At 39.7% G+C, this 21,291-nt stretch overlaps 1 protein-coding gene across 1 annotated transcript in view; it reads right to left on the reverse strand.

Annotated features, from left to right (window-relative positions):
* LOC110502559 (attractin-like protein 1) overlaps positions 1–17,146 on the reverse strand; it is a 350,265-nt gene extending 333,119 nt beyond the window's left edge. Inside the window, exon 1 of the mRNA XM_021580677.3 lies at positions 15,998–17,146. Coding sequence (XP_021436352.2) covers positions 15,998–16,239 — 242 coding nt within the window. The 5' untranslated portion in view covers positions 16,240–17,146. The remainder of the gene's footprint in view (positions 1–15,997) is intronic.
* Positions 17,147–21,291: the final 4,145 nt, after the last annotated feature.

Here is a 21,291-nt window from a genome sequence, read left to right on the forward strand (position 1 = left end):
AGACAAAACAAAGCAAGCTGTTTCCACTCTGATAACTCACATATTTTACTGATTACAATAGAACCACTCTAACGTCAAGCACAGTCAATGTAAGGATGAACCACATGTTTTTTTTTCATGCATCTGTCTGTCTCTCACTGATTGACACTTAAGCTTTTATGAACCTCACACAGCATCTGTGCAGTTCCAACTTCCCTATTTGCCACTGATAATGAACTTGTTGTAATCCACTAAACTATTTGATTCACCCTAATGAATCAGATGCTCTCGGAAATCCCAGAACAAAAATATTGCATTATTGCGTCAGAAGATGTTACGTGCGTCTGTCCAATAGAGATTCCCCCAGAGAGGAACTGTACACTTGCCATTTCTGACATTAAAATCTGGAGATTTACAAAACAAACAAAAAAACTTTAATACAGACAGCGTGGACATAAAATCAGCCAGGGCAAATGTAAGGACAAACCATTTTTGGTTGAGAGCATAAACAAACTCAATGGTTTGAATGGGATGAAATGACCAGCTTTCATCTGGATATAGATGGTGGCACTTCATTAAATCAATGTGCTGCCTAGAATCCCTCTTCAGCGCCCCACACTCAGGTTAGATTCAGTTCCCATTCTCACATGACTTGGCATTACCCTCCACAAACAGTACTAGTCCCACATAAAACTGGACCAGTGACCCCTAAATCCTAAAAGATTGAGGTAAAGAGCATCCTCTGCTGAAAATGGATTACATTTAAATTAGATTTAGATTACTCAAATTAGTTGTCCTTAGATAATAAATGGTTGGTATTTAGAAATATGACAGTAATTACAGTTATTTCACAGTAGTTTCAAGGTACATAATGCAAATAGGCCTAAGTAACATTACAGCACTAAAATAGTTCCACAATTTTTTCAATAATTTTTTTAAATGTATTGCAGCAAATACCTTAATTCATTGTAACCACATCATCTGCCTGGGCCGTTTAATTTTAAATATCAAATGTGCTGTCATTTGCATCCTGATGATAGACATGCACCCAATCAAATTCTATTCAGCAAGATCTGACAAGTGTGACCCAGTAGTGTCTACCCTTTCTTTTAAATAGTGAGTCCAGGGGACGATGACAAATGGTCCAAATGTGAAAGTTGCTGGATGATGCAAAGGTGCTGATTCCCTCAACTCCTCACATTAGGCCAATACAGGCCATCAATCAAGGCCTGTACTAAAGGAAAAATCTGCAGACCCTCCCCTAAGCCAACTCTACACTCAGGGATGGTTGATCAATGTTCATAATCAAATAAGCCTACATATTCACTATTTCCAATCACGTTGACCAGTTTTAAGAGGCTTTCACACTCAATCTGCCAGCAATAAGTAATGTGTTCATTATCAATCACAGCACTTTACGTGTGAGTAGGAATTTACTATTTTCCACTCTATACAGGTAGTCAGCCATGAACCACGGGACACACTCTTTTCACACCATTTCGCCCGGTGGTCGGTGCTATACGCCACGGTGGGCGTAGATTTCAGCACGCATACGAGTACACAAAGTGTTGAGAACGAGACGAGCACTTGCTCATGTCCAGATCATGGAATCTACTCAACACACCGCTAAGCCATAGAGTACAGATTGGCTAAACCTAACTACAGTAATGGATGTTACTGTTTCACCAAAGAGCCACAAAGTAGAAGTAAACAAATGTAATCACTGAATTCAACTTATGTTTGCTATTTCATACTGCCACAGAACAGAAAGAAGCTAAACAAATGATTGTGTATTTGAATTTCGCATTGTTTAAAGTTGATATCATTCACGCAGAGTAATGAGACTGGGTGTGTAAGTATGCCTCCAGGATAATATGGTAAAGTTGGTCTCATGTATAGGCCCTTGAGCAAATAACTAAGACCAAGGACACCGATTAGATTCATCGTTTTTTAAAGGTCCAATGCAGCCATTTTTTTTTATTTATCTCAATATCAAATCATTTCTGGGTAACAATTAAGTACCTTTTGTCAAAAATACCTGATGGTTCAGAACCTTTAAGGGAAACATGGGAAACAGATCTAAAAGGAAGAAATTGAGGAGAACCATTGGTTACAGATATGAAAATGCTCATACCTGCTCCTACAACCAAAGACATAAAATACTGCAATTTAAGATAATTCATAGGGCTTACTACACTCCTACCAGAATGCATGTAATGCACACAGAAATGTCACATCTCGTTGGGAGATGCAAAAAGCACAAAGGAACCCTATTACATATGACGTGGTCCTGTGACAAATTGACACCATTTTGGGATAATGTATGTGCGATTTCTTCATTGTGTCTTTGAACCTCTAATCACCCATCTCCACGATTATGCCTTTTGAGAAATATACAGTGCCGTCAGAAAGTAATCATACCCATTGACTTATTCCACATTTCGTTGTGTTACAGCCTGAATTCAAAATTGATTATATATTATATTTTCTCACCCATCTACACACAATACCCCATTACAACGAAGTGAAAATATGTTTTTAGAAATTGTAGCAAATGTCTTTGAACACTTTGATTGTACAATATTTACAGATTTTTTTATTTTTTTATTATTCAAGCTCTGTCATGTTGGTTGCTGATCATTGCTACACAGACATTTTCAAGTCCTGCCATTGATTTTCAAGCCGATTTAAGTCGAAGCCGTTATTATGCCACTCAGGAAAATGTAATGTTGTCTTTGGAAAACAACTCCAGTGCATATTTGGCCATGTTTTAGGTTATTGTCCTGCTAAAAGGTTAATGTGTCTCCCAGTGTCTGTTGGAAAGCAGACTGAACCAGGTTTTCCTGTAGGACTTTGCCTGTGCTTAGCTCTGTTCCGTTTTTTTTATCCCCCCCAAAAACTCCCTAGTCCCTGCCAATGACAAGCACACCCATAACATGATGCAGCCACCAACATGCTTGAAAATATGAAGAGTGGTACTCAGTGGTGTGTTGTGTTGGATTTGCACCTAACATAAAGCTTTGTATTCAGAACATAAAGTTAATTTCTTTGACACATTGTTTGCAGTTTTACTTTATTTAGTACATTGTTGAAAACGGGATGCATGTTTGGGAATATTTTAATTCTGTACAGGCTTCCATCTCTTCACTCTGTCATTTAGGTTAGTTTTGTAGAATAACTACAATGTTGTTGAACCATTCTCAGTGTTTCCTATCACAGCCATTAAACTCTGTTTTAAAGTCACCATTGACCTCACTGTGAAATTCCTAAGAGGTTTCCTTCCTCTCTGGCAACTGATTTAAGAAGGACACCTGTATCTTTATAGGGACTGGGTGTATAAATACACCATCCAAAGTGTAATTAATAACTTCAACATACTCAAAGGGATATTCAGTGTATGTTTTTGTTCTACCAATAGGTGCCCTTCTTTGTGAGGCATTGGAAAACCTCCCTAGTCTTTGTGGTTGAATCTGTGATTGAAATTCAATGCTCGACTGAGGGACCTGACAGATATTTAATGCAGGTGAAGTAGTCATTCAAAAATCATGTTAAACACTATTATTATACAACAACATTTGGAAAACGTCAACGGGTGTGAATACTTTCTGAAGGCACTGTAGATATTGATGATCAATATCAGAGAACGTTTTGTAATCTACTGTAGGTCTAATTGCTGCAACAACAAAAAATATATAGCCATCAATTGGGGTGACAGGTAGGTTAGAGCGTTTGGCCAGTAACCGAAAGGTTGCTAGATTGAATCCTCGAGCTGACAAGGTAAAAAAAAAATGTCCTGCCCCTGAACAAGTCAGTTAACCCACTGTTCCCCGGTAAGCTGTCATTGTAAATAAGAATTGGTTCTGAACTGACCAAAATTATTTGTTCACTACATGACCAAAAGTATGTGGACACCTGCTCGCCGAACATCTCATTCCAAAATCATGGGCATTAATATGGAGTTGGTCTCTCATTTGCTGCTATAACAACCTCCACTCTTCTGGGAAGGCTTTCCACTAGATGTTGGAACATTGCTGCAGGGACTTGCTTCCATTCAGCCACAAGAGCATTAGTGAGGTCGGGCACTGATGTTGGGCGATTACGCCTGGCTCGCAGTCGGCATTCCAATTCATCCCAAAGATGTTCAATGGGGTTGAGATCAGGGCTCTGTGCAGGCCAGTCAAGCTCTTCCAAACCGATCTCGACATGCTGAAACAGGAAAGGGACTTTCCAAAACTGTTGCCACAAAGTTAGAAGCACAGAATCGTCTAGAATGTCATTGTATGCTGTAGCGTTAAGATTTCCCTTCATTGGAACTAAGGGGCCTAGCCCGAACTATGAAAAACAGACCCATACCATTAATCCTCCTCCACCAAATTTTACAGTTGCCACTATGCATTCAGGCAGGTAGAGTTCTCCTGGCATCCACCAAACCCAGATTTGTACGTCGGACATCCAGATGGTGAAGCGTGATTCATCACTCCAGAGAACATGTTTCCACTGCTGCAGAGTCCCAATGGCAGCGAGCTTTACGCCACTCCAGCAAATGCTTGGCATTGCACATGGTGATCTTACACGGAACCCAAACCGGCTGCGAGCGTGCGCCATCGTGCATAAATGTATTTTGTTCCCCCACACCAAAAGCGATCACGACACGCAGGTTAAAATATCAAAACAAACTCTGAACCAATTATAGTCATTTGGGGACAGGTTCGAAAAGCTTTAAACATGTATGGCAATTTAGCTAGCTAGCTTGCACTTGCTATCAAATTTGTCCTATTTAGCTAGCTTGCTGTTGCTAGCTAATTTGTCCTGGGATATGAACATTGAGTTGTTATTTTACTTGAAATGCACAAGTTCCTGTACTCCACCAATTAATCCACACATAAAACGGTCAACCGACTCGTTTCTAGTCCTCTCTCCTCCTTCCTGGCTTTTTCTTCTCTTGACTTTATATTGTGATTGGCAACTTTCATAAATTAGGTGTATTACCGCCACCGACCTATTTCTTCTTTCAGTCACTCACGTGGATATAACCAATGAGGAGATGACAAGTGGGTACCTGCTTCTATAAACCAATGAGGAGATGGGAGAGGCAGGACTTGCAGCACAATCTGCATCAGAAATAGAACTGACTTCTATTTAAGTCCTTGGCAAAGCAGACGCTCGTTGGTTTGCAGTGTGGGTGCAATAATTGAATAATATAGATTTATACATTTATTTTTGCAACGCTCGCGCTCGCGCACACGACGCGATTGGTGTAGTCAGCCTGTTAGACTTGTGTGCTGCTAATCGGCAATGGAAACCCATTTCATGAAGCTCCCGACGAACAGTTATTGTGCTGACTTTGCTTCCAGAGGCAGTTTGGAACTCGGTAGTGAGTGTTGCAACCAAGGACAGACGATTTTTACGCTTTACGTCTTTTTAAACAACTCATACACTAAAAGGGCATTATCATTATTTTCATAATTTCACAGTATTATTCCAACCTCATAGTGTGGAAATATAAAAACACAGGAAAATCTAGTTTGACTGCACCGGGCCTTTAACCTCTCTTGGGTAGAGGGCAGTATTTTGTCATCCGGATGAAAGCTTGCCCAAAGTAAACTGCCTGTTACTCAGGCACAGAAGCGAGGATATGCATATAAAACACTCTAAAGTTTCTAAAACTGTTAAAATAATGTCTGTGAGTATAACAGAACTGATTTGGAAGGCGAAACCCCGATGACAAACCATCCAGGGGGGAAATAATTTGAGATCATAGAATTTTCCAATTGTTTTCTATGGGATACCCTTATTATTAGGAACCTGGTTGCAGTTCCAATGGCTTCCACTAGATGTCAACAGTCTTTAGTAAAATGTTCTATGTTTTTCTTTTGAGAAATTAAGAAGTAGTCCTATTCATTGTAAGTGTCACTCCAGGTGGACTCTACTGTTTTGGTACACGTGAACAGGAGCGCGCTCGACGTTGTTTTTATCCGGTATTAGAAACAGTTTTTTCCGTCTTAACTTGTATCGATTATTTATGTTTTAGGGTACCTGAGGTTGGATTAGGGCCTGGCCGCAGGATTTCAGGTATGGATGTGAGTGTCTTGTTGTTTTACTCGCTTATATAGCCTTTGATCATCTAGGCACGCTCCAAACATCGAAACATTGTTGCAACCAGTGGTGGGAAAAGTACTAATTGTCATACTTGAGTAAAAGTAAAGATACCCTACTATAAAATGACTCAAGTAAAAGTGTTGTTTGAAATGTTTAGACTACGTTTAGACTACGTTTACAGGTAACTTATTAGATAGTTTGTAGGCATGTTGGGCGAGTTGAAACCGGTGTATTTCTGAATCAAACGCTCCAAATAAATTGACATTTTTGGGACATAAAGAAGGACATTATCGAACAAAAGGACCATTTGTGATGTTTCTGGGATATTTTGGAGTGCCAACAGAAGAAGATCTTCAAAGGTAAGGCATTAATTATATCGCTATTTCTGACTTTTGTGTCGCACCTGCCTGGTTGAAAAAAGATTTTCATGTGTTTGTATGCGGGGTGCTGTCCTCAGATAATTGCATGGTGTGCTTTCACCGTAAAGCCTTTTTTAAATCTGATACAGCGACTAGATTAACAAGAAGTTAAGCTTTATTTTGATGTATAACACATACATTTTCAAGAAGGTTAAATATTTGAATTTAGTATTTTTGAATTTCGCACTCTGCAATTTCACCGGATGTTGGCCAGGTGGGACGCTACCGTCCAACCTGCCCATAAGAATTAAAGAAGCCAGAAACACAAATAATTCCTCTGAGTAACCACTTTCCATCCACAGTTTTAATTGCATACAAAAAAACACAACAACTGTGATGGAAACTGGATGAGCTTGATGCTGCTTTCCAAATATTGAGGGTCTTATTCTGGTGACATGATGATCGATGCTTGGCTGCTGTTTAACAAGTAAAAATATTCTTGCTCTTATCCCTAATAATCTCATTATGTAGACTAGCCAACCTGCACTATCTAAGAGTTGTTGGCTAGAGTGCAGGGGCACATTTGCTATTTAATGCACCAGTTTCTGTGACAACTATCAGTAGAGTTGAAAATGCAATGGAAACACTTTTGATTTTTTTATTCGGTACATGAAAGCTTAAAGGGATACTTCAGAATCTTGGCAATGAGACCCTTTATCAACTTCCCCAGAGTCAGATGAACTCGTGGATACCATTTTTATGTCTCTGCGTGCGGTTTGAAGGAAGTTGCTAACTAGCGCTAATAAAATTGCTGACTAGCGTGCTAGCTGATAGCCAATGAATACCATTACTTGTGCTAACTCTAGTTAGCATTGGTTCATCAAACTACCTCTAACTTCTTTCATACTGGACAGAGACATAAAAATTAGAGCCTGACCGATATGGGTTTTTAACCTAACCCTGACCTTAACCCTTAACTATTTTAAACATCAACTTCAATGGGGGTAGGCACGCCATAACGATCCCAGATAGCACAAACCATGACAGTACATTGTGACAAACACAAGCTAACTTCATTACGACAATGTTTTCTTACAGAACCCATGTTCCTTACTGTTATCCAATACAAAATGTATCGGCTATACATTTCAACTGCAAAGGGCATGCACTGATGATTGCAAACATTTATGCAGGCAAATGCTTACCGCACTGGTCACACATTCTAATGTAAGCCAACTCACGTTAGCTACTTATCTCATCATGAATATAAGAACATGGGGAAAGGGGGATACCCAGTCAGTTGTACAAATGAATGCCTTCAACTGAAATGTAGGAGGTGTGGTGGGCTGCCTTAAATCCACATCCACGTCATCGGCGAACAGTGGGTTAACTTCTTATGGCTGGGGGCAGTATTGAGTAGCTTGGATGAATAAGGTGCCCAGAGGTGCCCAGAGTAAACTGCCTGCTACTCAGTCCCAGTTGCTAATATATGCATATTATTAGTATATTAGGACAGAAAACACTCTGAAGTTTCTAAAACTGTTTGAATGATATCTGTGAGTATAACAGAACTCATACGGCAGGCAAAAACCTGAGAAAAAATCCAACCAGGAAGTGGGAAATCTGAAGTTGGTCGTTTTTCAACTCCTTCCCTATTGAAGATACAGTGGGATATTGGTCATGTTGCACTTCTTAAGGCTTCCACCAGATGTCAACAGTCTTTAGAACCTTGTTTGATGCTTCTACTGTGAAGTGGGGCGAATGAGACGGGAATGAGTCAGAGGTCTGCCAGAATGCCTTGAAGATTTATGTTAAAAACATCCTAAAGATTGATTCTATACTTCGTTTGGCATGTTTCTACGGACTGTAACGGAACTTTTGGACTTTTCGTCTGCTCGTGCGTCATTAAGTTGGATTACTGGGCTGAACGCGGTAACAACAAGGAGGAATTTGGACATGATGGACATTATCAAACAAAACAAACATTTATTATGGAACTGGGATTCCTGGGAGTGCATTCTGATGAAGATCATCAAAGGTAAGTGAATATTTATAATGTTATTTCTGACTTCTGTTGACTGCACAATATGGCGGATATCTTTTTGGCTTGTTTGGTCTCTGAGCACCGATTATTGCATGGTTTGCTTTTTCCTTAAAGTTTTTTTGAAATCTGACACAGCGGTTGCATTAAGGAGAAGTGTATCTAAAGTTCTATGTATAACACTTGTATTTTCATCAAGATTTATAATGACGTGGCTCTTTGCAAAATCACCAGATGTTTTTGGAACTACTGAACATAACGCGCTAATGTATACTGAGATTTTTTTATATAAATATGAACTTTATCGAACAAAACATACATGTATTGTGTAATATGAGGTCCTATGAGTGTCATCTGATGAGGATCATCAAAGGTTAGTGATTAATTCTCTCTCTATTTCTGATTTTTGTGACTCCTCTCTTTGGCTGGAAAAATGGCTGTGTTTTTCTGTGACTTGGCTCTGACCTAACATAATTGTTTGTGGTGCTTTCACCATAAAGCCTATTTGAAATCAGACACTCTGGTGAGATTAACAAGAAGTGTATCTTTAAAATGGTGTGAAAAATGTGTTTTTATGGAATTTTAACTATGAGATTTCTGTTGTTTTGAACTGGCTGTTGTCATATCGATCCTGTTAGCGGGATCTCAGCCCTAAGAAAATTAACTGCCTTGTCAGCTTGGGGATTGATCCAGCAACCTTTCGGTTACTGGCCCAACGCTCCTACCCGCCAGGCTACCTGCCAGGCTACCTGCCGCCCCATTTCTCCTAGCTGAACTTGGCTAGGGCAAAGTGAACATCTGTGCCTCACATACACCCAAAAACACCCAAAAAACACCCAAAAAACTTTAAAAACGTCCCTCGAGACACCGTAGCCAGTATACACTTCCTCAAAATAGTATGAATTAATCTAAGATAACTCAAGAAATTGTCATAAATTTTGACGTTTTTGCCGAGGAAGTCTTAGTCATGCAATTTTACATCTAACTAAGATGTTTGGTGCTGTATTTCTCAAGAAAAATGTGCATTAAATCATCTCTCGTTGAATGACAACAGACACTACATTGAAGAATCTGTTGATCACCGACGAAGGTGCATAGACTTCGGCTGGAGTTAAGTGCAAAAGCAGACGAAAAATCCCTTGCCGAAGACCAAAACGTGACAATGTCATCATAATATATGCACAAACTGATTTGGATAGAAAGCATGTGGATGCCAAAATGTACCCAGGTTTACCCAAAATCCAGAAACTCCCAAGAGATTCCATACATTGCAACTTGTTTGGGGGAGTTTGCCCTCTCCTCCTCCTCTCTCTCCCTTTAGTGCTGTACTGAAACGGCTGCAAAAAAAAACGAGTCACGTGATGACGTTGCTGGATGTAGGCCTAGCTCCGTTGCCAGCGAAATCATGATTCAGAAGTTCAAAAAAGTGTGAACAAATTCCTTATTTTATTGGAAGCGCCTGGCAGAATGAGTTATTTTTGTCAAAAGTACTATCGGTTTTGGTTCAGTTAATGTGTACTTTTTCACCTAAAACATTTTTATATCATTATTTTATGTCGTTGACTGCCACAGCAGAGGAGATGGGTAGCAACCACATATGTGCGCCCTTGTGGGGGAGACCCTGCTACATGAAATATGTACAGTATATGCCCTTTTATGGAGCTTTGGGGGTGGGGGAGAATACGCGGGTGAGAAACTTGACAGAGTTAGGCATATCGCAGGTAAAGTTAGTTACGCAAAGTTGAAAAAGAGATGGCAGCAAGAGCAAGCTGGTGTTTGGTCCCTGGCTGCACTTTGCACAGGAAATCAAGGGAAGAAGGCACCAAATGTTACTGTTCTCCGATAAAAGATACAGAGATGCAGAAGATGGTTAGTAGCAATTTGAAATAGTAAATACGATGTAAATACTCCTGCAGCCAACCTTGCATCACTGCGCGTGTAGCATGCATATGAACGAGGTATGGACTGTGTCCCAATCGACAAGGATGCTGCCTTTTGAGGCAGCTCTTCTAGGCAGGACGTAAATATTGGCCTGTCCCAATCGCAAAGTACCTTAAAATGCTGCCTTCTAAGGTGCCTTCTTTCGGGCGATTATGAAGGCAGCATCCCATGTATCCTTCGCTAGGAAGGCTATTCCATAACACTTTGCAAAATAATGACGGACCGAAGTCCCCGCTTGGGAGAAAAAGAATGAGGAGAACTTCGCAAAATGTAACTATAAAGTTATTTATTCACCAAATTATGTTAAAATGTTCAACAAATTACTCTCATATGATGTTTATCAGCCCATTGCCAAACTAGCTAGCTAGCTAACACGTTGGACGTGATAGCTAGCTAACGTTAGTAGGCAAACTATCGTCTTGCTTATCGGCTGCTTAGAGATGAACAACTAAACAAACGAGGCCTAATCGTAGATTCAGCAATGTGTAAATTACAATGTGTTTTTATATCATGAAGTAATGAAATTGCTAGCCAGCTAAAGACATGTAGCAAATATTTTTTCCCCATTTGTTTTAAAGGAAAGAAGTGGGAAACCTGATCACATTGCACTCCATTGCATTGGCTTGGCAGGAGAAAACAGTTCTGCCCAACTAAATTTTTTAACAGACAGCTGTGTTCTGTTCATTCTAGCCTTGCTAGCCAGCCAAGTTATTTGTTTATTCTGTTGATGAGTCTGTTTAGCTAGCTTGCTAACTAGCTGCATGCAGTGTCTGTTTACCTAACTTTAGGTTTGGTGTTACTAATTAAAATTAGAGGCTGAGTTATTTTACTCTTCTGTAAACAACTGAAACAGCCTAAAAATATGCAAAACTGTTAACAAAAAGATTGGACCAATAGCAGAGGTTAATTTCGTGCCCCTTGTCTCTGCTTGAAGGACATATCACCCTGACAACCTGCAGCTGTAAAGAACTTGTTGGGAACCTCCCAGCCACTAGGATAGTCACCATATCCCAGGTTCTTATTATGGAGTGTGCAACATCACAGTGTTATATAGAAATAGATTCACCCATGTTATTGTTTATCATGCAGATTTGTCAGGACATTGTAACTTATGAAGCTCATTCTTCCTATTCAGATGTGATTTTCTGTCCCAGGGGATTGCACTGTGTGCAAGTCTTCCATGTACTGAACAAGTTTATGAATGTTGGAGGTTTATCTACTTAAAATGTCCCTCACTTGGGAATTACCTATTTTGTACAATGGACTTTATTTTAAGGACTCATGCATAGATACAGGAAAACCAATAAAAGTGTTAATATTTATTCAAAATGACAAGTGTTGATGTCTCCATGTTTCTGGTTTTGAAGTTTGGGCATCTGGTGCCTGCAGTTCATCTGTCTAATCCCCTGCAAGGAGATTGAAATGCATTAATAATATTACAATACTGTATTAATTTAATTGAATATATACAGTACCAGTCAAAAGTTTGGACACACCTACTCATTCAAGTGTTTTTCTTTAGTTTAACTATTTTCAACATTGTAGAATAATAGTGAAGACATCAAAACTATGAAATAACACATACGGAATCATGTAGTAACCAAAAAAGTGATAAACAAATCAAAAAATATTTTATATTCGAGATTCTTCAAAGTAGCCACCCTTTGCCTTATTGACAGCTTTGCACACTCTTGACATTCGCTCAACCAGCTTTGTGAGAGTAAACTGGAATGCATTTCAATTAACAGGTGTGCCTTGAATGAGTAGAAACTGAAACACTGGAATGAGTAGTTGTGTCCAAACGTTTGACTGGCACTGTATATGTTTGATATGCATTTATATAATTATATTGGACATGTTATCCTTCATCACATGCCAGTATTTGTAGCCAATGCATTTAGCTTACATTAGGATGAAGTAGCCTAGGCCGCCTTATCTAGTTAGACTGCATCATATCACCTTTCAATATCAGTTATCAACTAATATGAAACCATGTTATCCTGAACATCAGTGTAAGAGAGATAGACACTGTAACCTTACATTGCAGAATAGAATATCCCCAAAATAATGGTGTTAAATAAAACATAGGCTATAGAGTTTTGGGCTAATGTGAAAACATGGACCCACTAACGATCCCGCTCATAGAGGTTTACGATAAGCGATCATTCAATAACGTTTGGCTACTTACTCATTAGATAACTGTCCATTTGGCCCAACTGGAACAGGGGTGCGTCTCCCATTCGTTTTTGGAATACAGATTTTTTTTTTCAGAACACCAGAGTTTGTTGGCAGCAAAATCCCAGTGGTCGCAAAAGCAAACTAACTGCTCCTCATCATCATCCTCCATTTTTGTAAGAATTGTAGTCACGTATTCGAATTCTCCACAGCACAAACATTCCTCCTTTGAGGAATTGGAGCGCAATTGCCACAACTGCATGACCAGTCGGTCTTGATCCTGGGGATGGGTTGGATCTGTGGTACAGCTACTGCTGCGTCTTAGGTGGCAAGAGCAGCAGCGGACATCTGAAGCTTAATTTGCCTCAATTCTTCACCCGAATACTCAGGCTCAAATAAATACGGTTTGATCTGTGCACCTCCAGTTGTTTTCTTCATCACTCATGAGTATGTCATAGTCAGACATATTTGTAGGTTGTTTGATTCATTTGTATAACTAACGTGTAACGCTGTCTTCACTTGTCCGCCAAAGAAAATGTGCATCTTTGGATAAGGGCATAACGTGCAGTTTCTACGTAGAAGGGATTCCCCTGAGAGCACACATGTGCAGTTGTTACCCATCTCCGCTGCTGTGGCAGTCAGCTTCATAAAATAATGATATAAAATAATCTCAAATGTTTTAGGTGAAAAAGTACACATTTCTTGACTCAAAGAATTGAGGCAAGAATTAAGCGTCAGTATAGAGACAAAGTAGAGTCGCAATTCAACGGCTCAGAAACAAGACATATGTGGCAGGGTCTACAGTCAATCATGGATTACAAAAAGAAAACCAGCCCGGTCGTGGACAACGACGTCTTGCTCCCAGAAAAACTAAACAACTTCTTTGCTTGCTTTGAGGACAATACAGTGCCACTGACACGGCCTGCTACCAAAACCTGCGGGCTCTCCTTCACCGCAGCCAATGTGAGTAAAACATTTAAACGTGTTAACAATAGCAAGGCTGCCGGCCCAGACGGCATCCCTAGCCGTGTCCTCAGAGCATTCGTAGACCAGTTGGCTGGAGTGTTTACGGACATATTCAATCAATCCCTATCCCAGTCTGCTCTTCCCACATACTTCAAAAGGGCCACCATTGTTCCTGTTCCCAAGAAAGCTAAGGTAACTGAGCTAAACGACTATTGCCCCATAGCACTCAATTCAGTCGTCATGAAGTGCTTTGAGAGACTAGTCAAGGATCATATCACCTCCACCCTACCTGACACTCTAGACCCACTCCAATTTGCTTACCGCCCCAATAGGTCCTCAGACGACGCAATCGTAATCACACTGCACACTGCCCTAACCCATCTGGACAAGAGGAATACCTATGCAAGAATGCTGTTCATCGATTACAGCTCAGCATTTAACACCAAAGTACCCTCCAAACTCGTCATCAAGCTCGAGACCCTGGGTCTCGACCCTGCCCTGTGCAACTGGGTCCTGGACTTTCTGACAGGCCATCCCCAGGTGGTGAGGGTAGGTAACAACATCTCCACCCCGCTGATCCTCAACACTGGGGCCCCACAAGGATGCGTTCTCAGCCCTGTACTCCGTGTTCACCCATGACTGCGTGGCCATGCACGCCTCCAACTCAGTCATCAAGTTTTCAGACGACACTACAGTGGTAGGCTTGATTACCAACAACAACGAGACAGCTACAGGGAGGAAGTGAGGGCCCTCGGAGTGTGGTGTCAGTAAAATAACCTCACACTCAACGTCAACAAAACAAAGGAGATGATTGTGGACTTCAGGAAACAGCAGAGGGAGCACCCCCCTTTCCACATCGACGGGACAGTAGTTGAGAAGGTGGAAAGTTTTAAGTTCCTCGGCGTACACATCACGGACAAACTGAAATGGTCCAGCCACACAGACAGCGTGGTAGTTTATAAGGTAGTTGTTGTGAAATTGTTAGATTACTTGTTGGATATTACTGCACAGTCGGAACTAGAAGCACAAGCATTTCGCTACACTCACATTAACATCTGCTAACCATGTGTGTGTGACCAATAAAATTTGATTTGAAATCAGATAGTACTTTTGACAAAAGTAGCTCAATAAAACAGTGAATTTGCCCACACTTTCTGAATCATGAATTCACTGTCAGTGTAGCAGAGCTAGGCCTACATCCCACCCCAGAACCAATCAGTCGATATAGTCGAGAACAATCATCAGAAATCACGCGATGTGAATTAGACAGTGGGGCATCGCCTGACCTACTAGTTTGTCAGAAGCTTCAAATCAATGTTTCATATCGTAATTTCCAAGTAGGCTGTAATGATATTTTTTATTGTGCTGTACCTGAAACTAGAAAATCTTCTGATGTCCTTTCCCTTCGTCAAAGGTACGTAATGGATTTTTAAAAGGGTTTTAAACCCGGGATAGCACGCTAATATGACCCCATAGTAGGGATTTTTTTTTTTTTTTGTGCAATTCGATCTACAGTACATCTACACCACAACTATGAAACATTGATTTGAACTTTCTGACCAACCAACTAATTTCAATTGTATTGGGTGTACATCCGGCAACGTCATGAGTCACGTGACCCATTTATCTTCAACCTAGCTTCAGGCGGCGCCCCACTGTCTGATTCATATCGGTTGATTTCTGATTGTCGTTGACGGTTATAGACTGATTGCAATTGTATTGGGTGTACATACGGCAACGTAACCCGTTTTTTTGGCAGTTGTTTCAGTACAGCACAACAGGGAGAGAACAAACTCCACTGAACTAGTTTCAATGTGTGGAATCACTTGGGAGTTTCTGGACTTTGGGTAAACTTCTCCTTTAAATAGTGTGTCCCAGGAATCACCCTTAGTGGTGTGTGCAACACCTAGATGCATCCAGTTTTCAGGGATACAGTATCTTCAACCTAGCTTCCAGTTTCCCCTGAACTGGACGTGGGGACTGTGCTCAGGCATTTATTTAACGCCTGCTAAGTTAGGTTAGCCATGAAATGACAGCAATTGCAAGCCCCAACCACAAGATCAAAAAAACATGGCTTTATCTGTTGAGTCTACAGGTGACTGCTGCTAGGCCTATTTGATTGGGAAATCGATAAGATTCTCCTGAGATAATTATTTGGACAAAAACCACCCTTGCGGGAAATGTAAAGACTTTATATTGTGGCGTGGCCAGAGAGCAATAACAAAGGAATGCGCCGGGTTATGGAGTCATGGCTCTCGATATTGGTTGAAGATTTTGAAGCATCAGCGGCATACCAATAATTGTCTACTTCAGACCGAGGTTGTAATAATGTCTAGTTGAATTTGTCTTTGAACAAAGGTTACAAAGTAGTCTAGATACAACCAACCAATACTCAATTAGAATGTTACTTTGAAACATTATATTTGTGGATACTTACTTGAATCTTCCCTGACAGTGTTGACACAGGTCTCCAACCCATCCTTGGTCACAGACGCAAGTCCCATTGGTGCATTTCCCAGAGAAGCAATTTTTATCACAGGACTTGGAGACTGATGCTTCGGTGTAAAACACCAAGTACAGCATAAGAAATGCCCCAAAATATATTTGTATGTCCTGGGGTCTCGTATTTGAATATTTAGTCCATGTGCGTCGACGCATTCCTCGGCAGTCCCCACCCATTCTACTTTAGAAACAGGTAAAGGTCTACTTTTCTGGTGAAGACTCCCTTATTCACACTTAAACAGCTGGAGTGACCAACTATACGTCACTTATTGGTAATACATCATTTGTAAACAAAGCATGGGCGTATGCATGGGATAGCCATAAAGTGTAATAATACATACACTCAACGTCCAAATAGGCTTATTTATAGACTATATAAACATAACTCTGAAATCTGAGCATATTGCTAGAGTCATCTCAGGCAACTAACGTTAGAGCATCATCGGACAACGAAGCTTGGAAATTTGCACTGACTTTAATGCACTCCTATTAAACTTTCTTGAACTAATGAATGCACACACCGTTATTCCCTCAGGCTAAGAAGCCATTTTAAAAAACCAAAGAAAATTGTTGTGTATAAGTTGTAGGCCTATTCTAAATGAAGTATTTTCCAAGCAATTTTCAAGTTCGCCATTCTAATGTTTCCAGAAAAACTGGAAGAAAAGAGTTTGTCACAGGATTGATGTTAGTTCTGGATTCCTATTTCCATTGCAAGAGTCGGTTTTGGATGTTGTTCGCTGCGGTGGAGAATGCAGCAACCCGGACAAATAGATCAAGTTGACCGTTCTCCGTTCCGCTTTTTCCCACGTCCAGGTTAGGCGCATTCACCGAAGATAACGAGTTATTTGCATTAAAATCCTTTTAATCCTTGTCAGAGAGAGCGATATTCGCCGATGAATAACAACACGAGTCCCCTTCGTGAAGATGCTCGCACAGCTGGTTTTTCAACGGTGAAACTCCTGGACAAAGCTCCGAGCATGAGCAGTGCAAAATTACGCATTTAAAGAGACAGTAGCTACACGATTCAGCCTGTATGGAGCGATAGTGTTCCTGACGTATAACTGGGAATTACAATACTAGAACTGAAAAAAACCTGCTTATGTTGGGATAAATGTCAGCCATTTTGGTCAGGGAGTTAGTCAACCATGGTTTACCAGTGATGTGATAAGATACTGTGTAAAATAATGTATTTGAATAATTTATCAGCACAGTTTGATAGACAGCTAGCCAGGCAGTTTTAGAGTAATGATTCCAAACATTTTTCAAATGAACTGACAATATGCCAACATTACATTTTAAGCTGCAATATGTAACTTTCTGGGTGAAGACTAATTTCACATAGAAATGTAAGCATTGAAAGCAAGTCTAAGAAGATGTAGATCTGTTCTATGTGCTCTATTTCTATGCTTCCCGTTATTACATTTTGTTTTTGGATCTTTTACTTTCAGTTTTGTACACTAGCTTCAAACAGCTGAAAATACAATATTTCACAGTGATTTAGATGGTATAATGATTTTCTACACTATACTTGCTTGTTTTGTCACATAAACTGAAATGAGAATTTAAGCAACTAGGAAATGGCAGGGTGATTTCTGCATAGTGTATCTTTAAAAAATGCAGTCAATTCACAGCTGGCTGAAATCTGTTGATGTGATAGGATTTAGACAAGTTGTAAATGCAACAATTACTTATGTTGTATCATATAATAGAACTCACAGCTTTCCAAGAAAACAAAAATGTTGACATTTATGGTCTGTTTACATATATTTTAGAGGCTATATGCAGAAAATGTATGTACAACCCGTATAAACTGTATTTATAATTATATGACAAATTTTAGGTTGACAAATTCTATTGCAACATTTTTTATGTATCACATGCCTACAGGATTATGCCTCTACTGCCATTCATTCTGATTAGACTGGCTTGGATTTCTTCCTGACCTTTATGGCTGCCATTTTCACCTCCATTCTGGAACTTTGTGGGTTTATGACATACCGCTATAGTGATTTAATAGGATCTCTATGGTCCCTATACAGAACCTTACCACAATCACATCACATAATTTTCTCATGGGCAATTTCAAACCATTGTGGCAGAAATGTTTTCCTGTCTTTGTTACTGACCTCAAGTTCCCTTGGCTCTGCTAATATATTTAATCTCAATTTGTTTTAAATGGCACACACTTGACATGAGGCCAGGAAGATGATTGATTATAGATGCTGTTGAACAAGTACAATAACCTACCATGGATTCAGCCTTTTCTACTCGACCAAGAAAATAAGCTATCATTATAAAAATGTAACTGGTTTGCCATAAAATTGCCTAGGCCTACATGTGTTGAGTGAGTTTTATAATTATAAATGAAATTTGTTGTTTTGCTTTCAATCGAATTGTCAAGAATCAATATACATTTTTCTTTTTAATTATCCTCGCGATAGGTCTATGCGACCCAATCAATATTTCTGCATTGACACCAGGGTGAGAAAAATTCTAAGCTGCATAATGGAATTTACCCAAGCAACAAGAATACAAAGCCAGCATAAATGGTTCACTGTGGTATTTGAACAATTTTTCAGAGTTGTAATGAGGATTCAGGTCTGACCTTGTTCATCATCACCTTCAGTAGCATCATCAGTCTAAATGGTCATCATCATTAGGCCCTGTCCTCCATTTGCTATTCTGGGTGATATAATTAAGCTGCTTACACATTCCAATGGTAAAAAGTAACTTATTGCTTTAGTAAAAAAAACATGAGTATTTGTTTCCATAAAATACAAAAGATTAAGATTCTCTTGGGAAATGTTGAAGAGGTCATGTTCCATTTTGTTTGGGGGGGGGATTCACTAAGTGAATGTACTTTGGAGGAGAGGAATGTATCTCTGTTGCTAGAAACAGAGCAACACAGAGATAATTGCATTATATTGCATGTTTATTGCAGGCCCAGAAAAACATTAGAGAGAACTTTGAATTCAATTAATCCCAAAATGTTCTTCTTTGTCCAACAGCTGTGAGTGGGGCTGAAGTAGCATCGGGGAAAAGAGCCATCCTAGCTGGAAAGACCTTGAAGATAGGCTAGTGGCAAAGCCCCCAGAAATTGTAGATACACCTACCCGAGGTATAACAAAACACAACAATGTTTTTTCAAATCTATGATGTCTCTAATTTATTAAATGGATGGTTGTGTAAAAATATTTTACTGCAAAAGTGGTTAAATTGATAGATATTGTGACACACCCTCTAAACTCATGGGCCACATAAACTTATGTTACCCAACATTGCAAGCTCTGAAATAACTAAAAACAAGTAGTCAGTTGTTTGCCATACATACACAAACAATTAGTGTAAGGATATCTTAATTAACCTTAGAAATATAGACCTGTAAACATAGAAATACAATAGGCAGATATATCAACTATGAATATTTATGATGAATGTAAGCTTTACTTTTGGTAGTTGAGGATTAGACAACTTTGTTCGCATTCAGTGCTGTATGGTCCTGTCTGACAAAAATACATAGTTACATGTTTTTTCATGTTGTGGTTATTATAATTGTCTCCAAGAAAAAGAAGTAGGCACAGACATTTAAATAAAAATTGTTAGTAACTGCTAGAAGGGAGGGTTGATGGTGAATTAGGCTTAGAAATGACAGTTTTGGGAGATTCAGGATGGCATTGATATTACATTGGAGATTTGCAATTCCTATGACATGCGAAGGCACATTAAGTTGATGGCATTTCTTGTCTAAGAGTCTCAGGTTGTGTTTGTTCATTGTGGTGAACACCTGCCTTATGCGCTTGTCATTATGTGTGGTTGCATCCTCCCCATACACCATAATGTCACCAAGTCAACATACAGTATATTGCAGCTCCAGGGCAGACAGCCAGGATGGTGGACATGATTTTCTAGAATAAGCAATGTGCCAGCACAACCCAAACAGCATAAGAGTGCACCGGAACATACCAATATGCATCACGAATGCACTGAGCCAGTGGAAGCTCATGTTAGATTTAGGCTGCCGTTTTGGATTAGCAATGAATCAAAGCTCACTTCTAAATGATAAGGAGGTGACTTAATAACCCAATCCTGGAGGCACAAGTTATACCACAGTGGGGGCAAGTTGTAATGCTAGGGAGTGGGTGTTCGAGTCCAGGGTTGGATTCTCTTTCCTTTCATTGGAGCCTCAAAGTTGCCTCATTGATCCTCAAAGAGGCTTGTGTCTTAAAATACTTGGTGTTGCCATGCCAAGCACTCTGCTGCCATTTCTATATCCAGACAAAGGTGTTTGAGTGTAATTATGGTGGGCATATTGGATTCCCAACATAATTCAATTACATACAAATTGTCTTGATTATAGGTCATAAGTACAGTCCACAAATCTGAATAATTGTCTCTCATTTAAAACATGTAGAGCGGTTATACAGGTGATTAAACCACAATTGAATGGTATTGTGGCAGCCATATTGGATTGTGGACATCATTATGGACGCCCCCTAACGTAATTGCAAGAGTAGGGGCTGAACACACAAAATTCACAAAGGAAGCTTTGACTGGAAAAAAGTACAGTTTTCCGTGTCTGAGTATAGCCACAACATAAAAATAAAATAAAAAAACACGTGTAACTGTTTGTTTTACTGGCAGGACCATCCGGCACTGAAAGATAGCAAATTTGACTTGGAAAGTTATCTATTAATCAGCAACTAAAAAGGTAAGCTTACATTCATCATAAATATCCCTAGATGATATTTCCGCCTATTGTATCTCTGTGTTTACATGTCTGTATTTCCTAGAATGGTGATGAAAAGACAATGGTTTTGTATAAAATTACACAGTGTACACTGATCCTTTCTTTAGACACTGGGCCGAGATAAGAGCATCACATGATGAACAGAACATACATTTCTAGATCATCATCAAAGGGGTATACTACAAAACAGGATCAATGAGTTAGCCAGCTAATTTTGATAATCAACAAGAAATAACGGTTGATTTTCGCATTAATTAAGAAAGCTAAATATACAGTACCAGTCACAAGATTGGACACACCATTCAAGGGTTTTCTTTAGTTTTTGGAGGTGTGTTGGGTCATTGTCCTGTTGAAAACAAATTAAAGTCCCTCACACCATTACACCTCCTCCTCCATGCTTCACAGTGGGAACCACACATGTGGAGGTCATCCATTCACCTACTCCGTATCTCACAAAGAAATGGCGGTTGGAACCAACAAAC

Source organism: Oncorhynchus mykiss, chromosome 23 (assembly GCF_057628025.1).
Source record: "Oncorhynchus mykiss isolate SJ-2025 chromosome 23, ASM5762802v1, whole genome shotgun sequence".
NCBI lineage: Eukaryota > Metazoa > Chordata > Actinopteri > Salmoniformes > Salmonidae > Oncorhynchus > Oncorhynchus mykiss.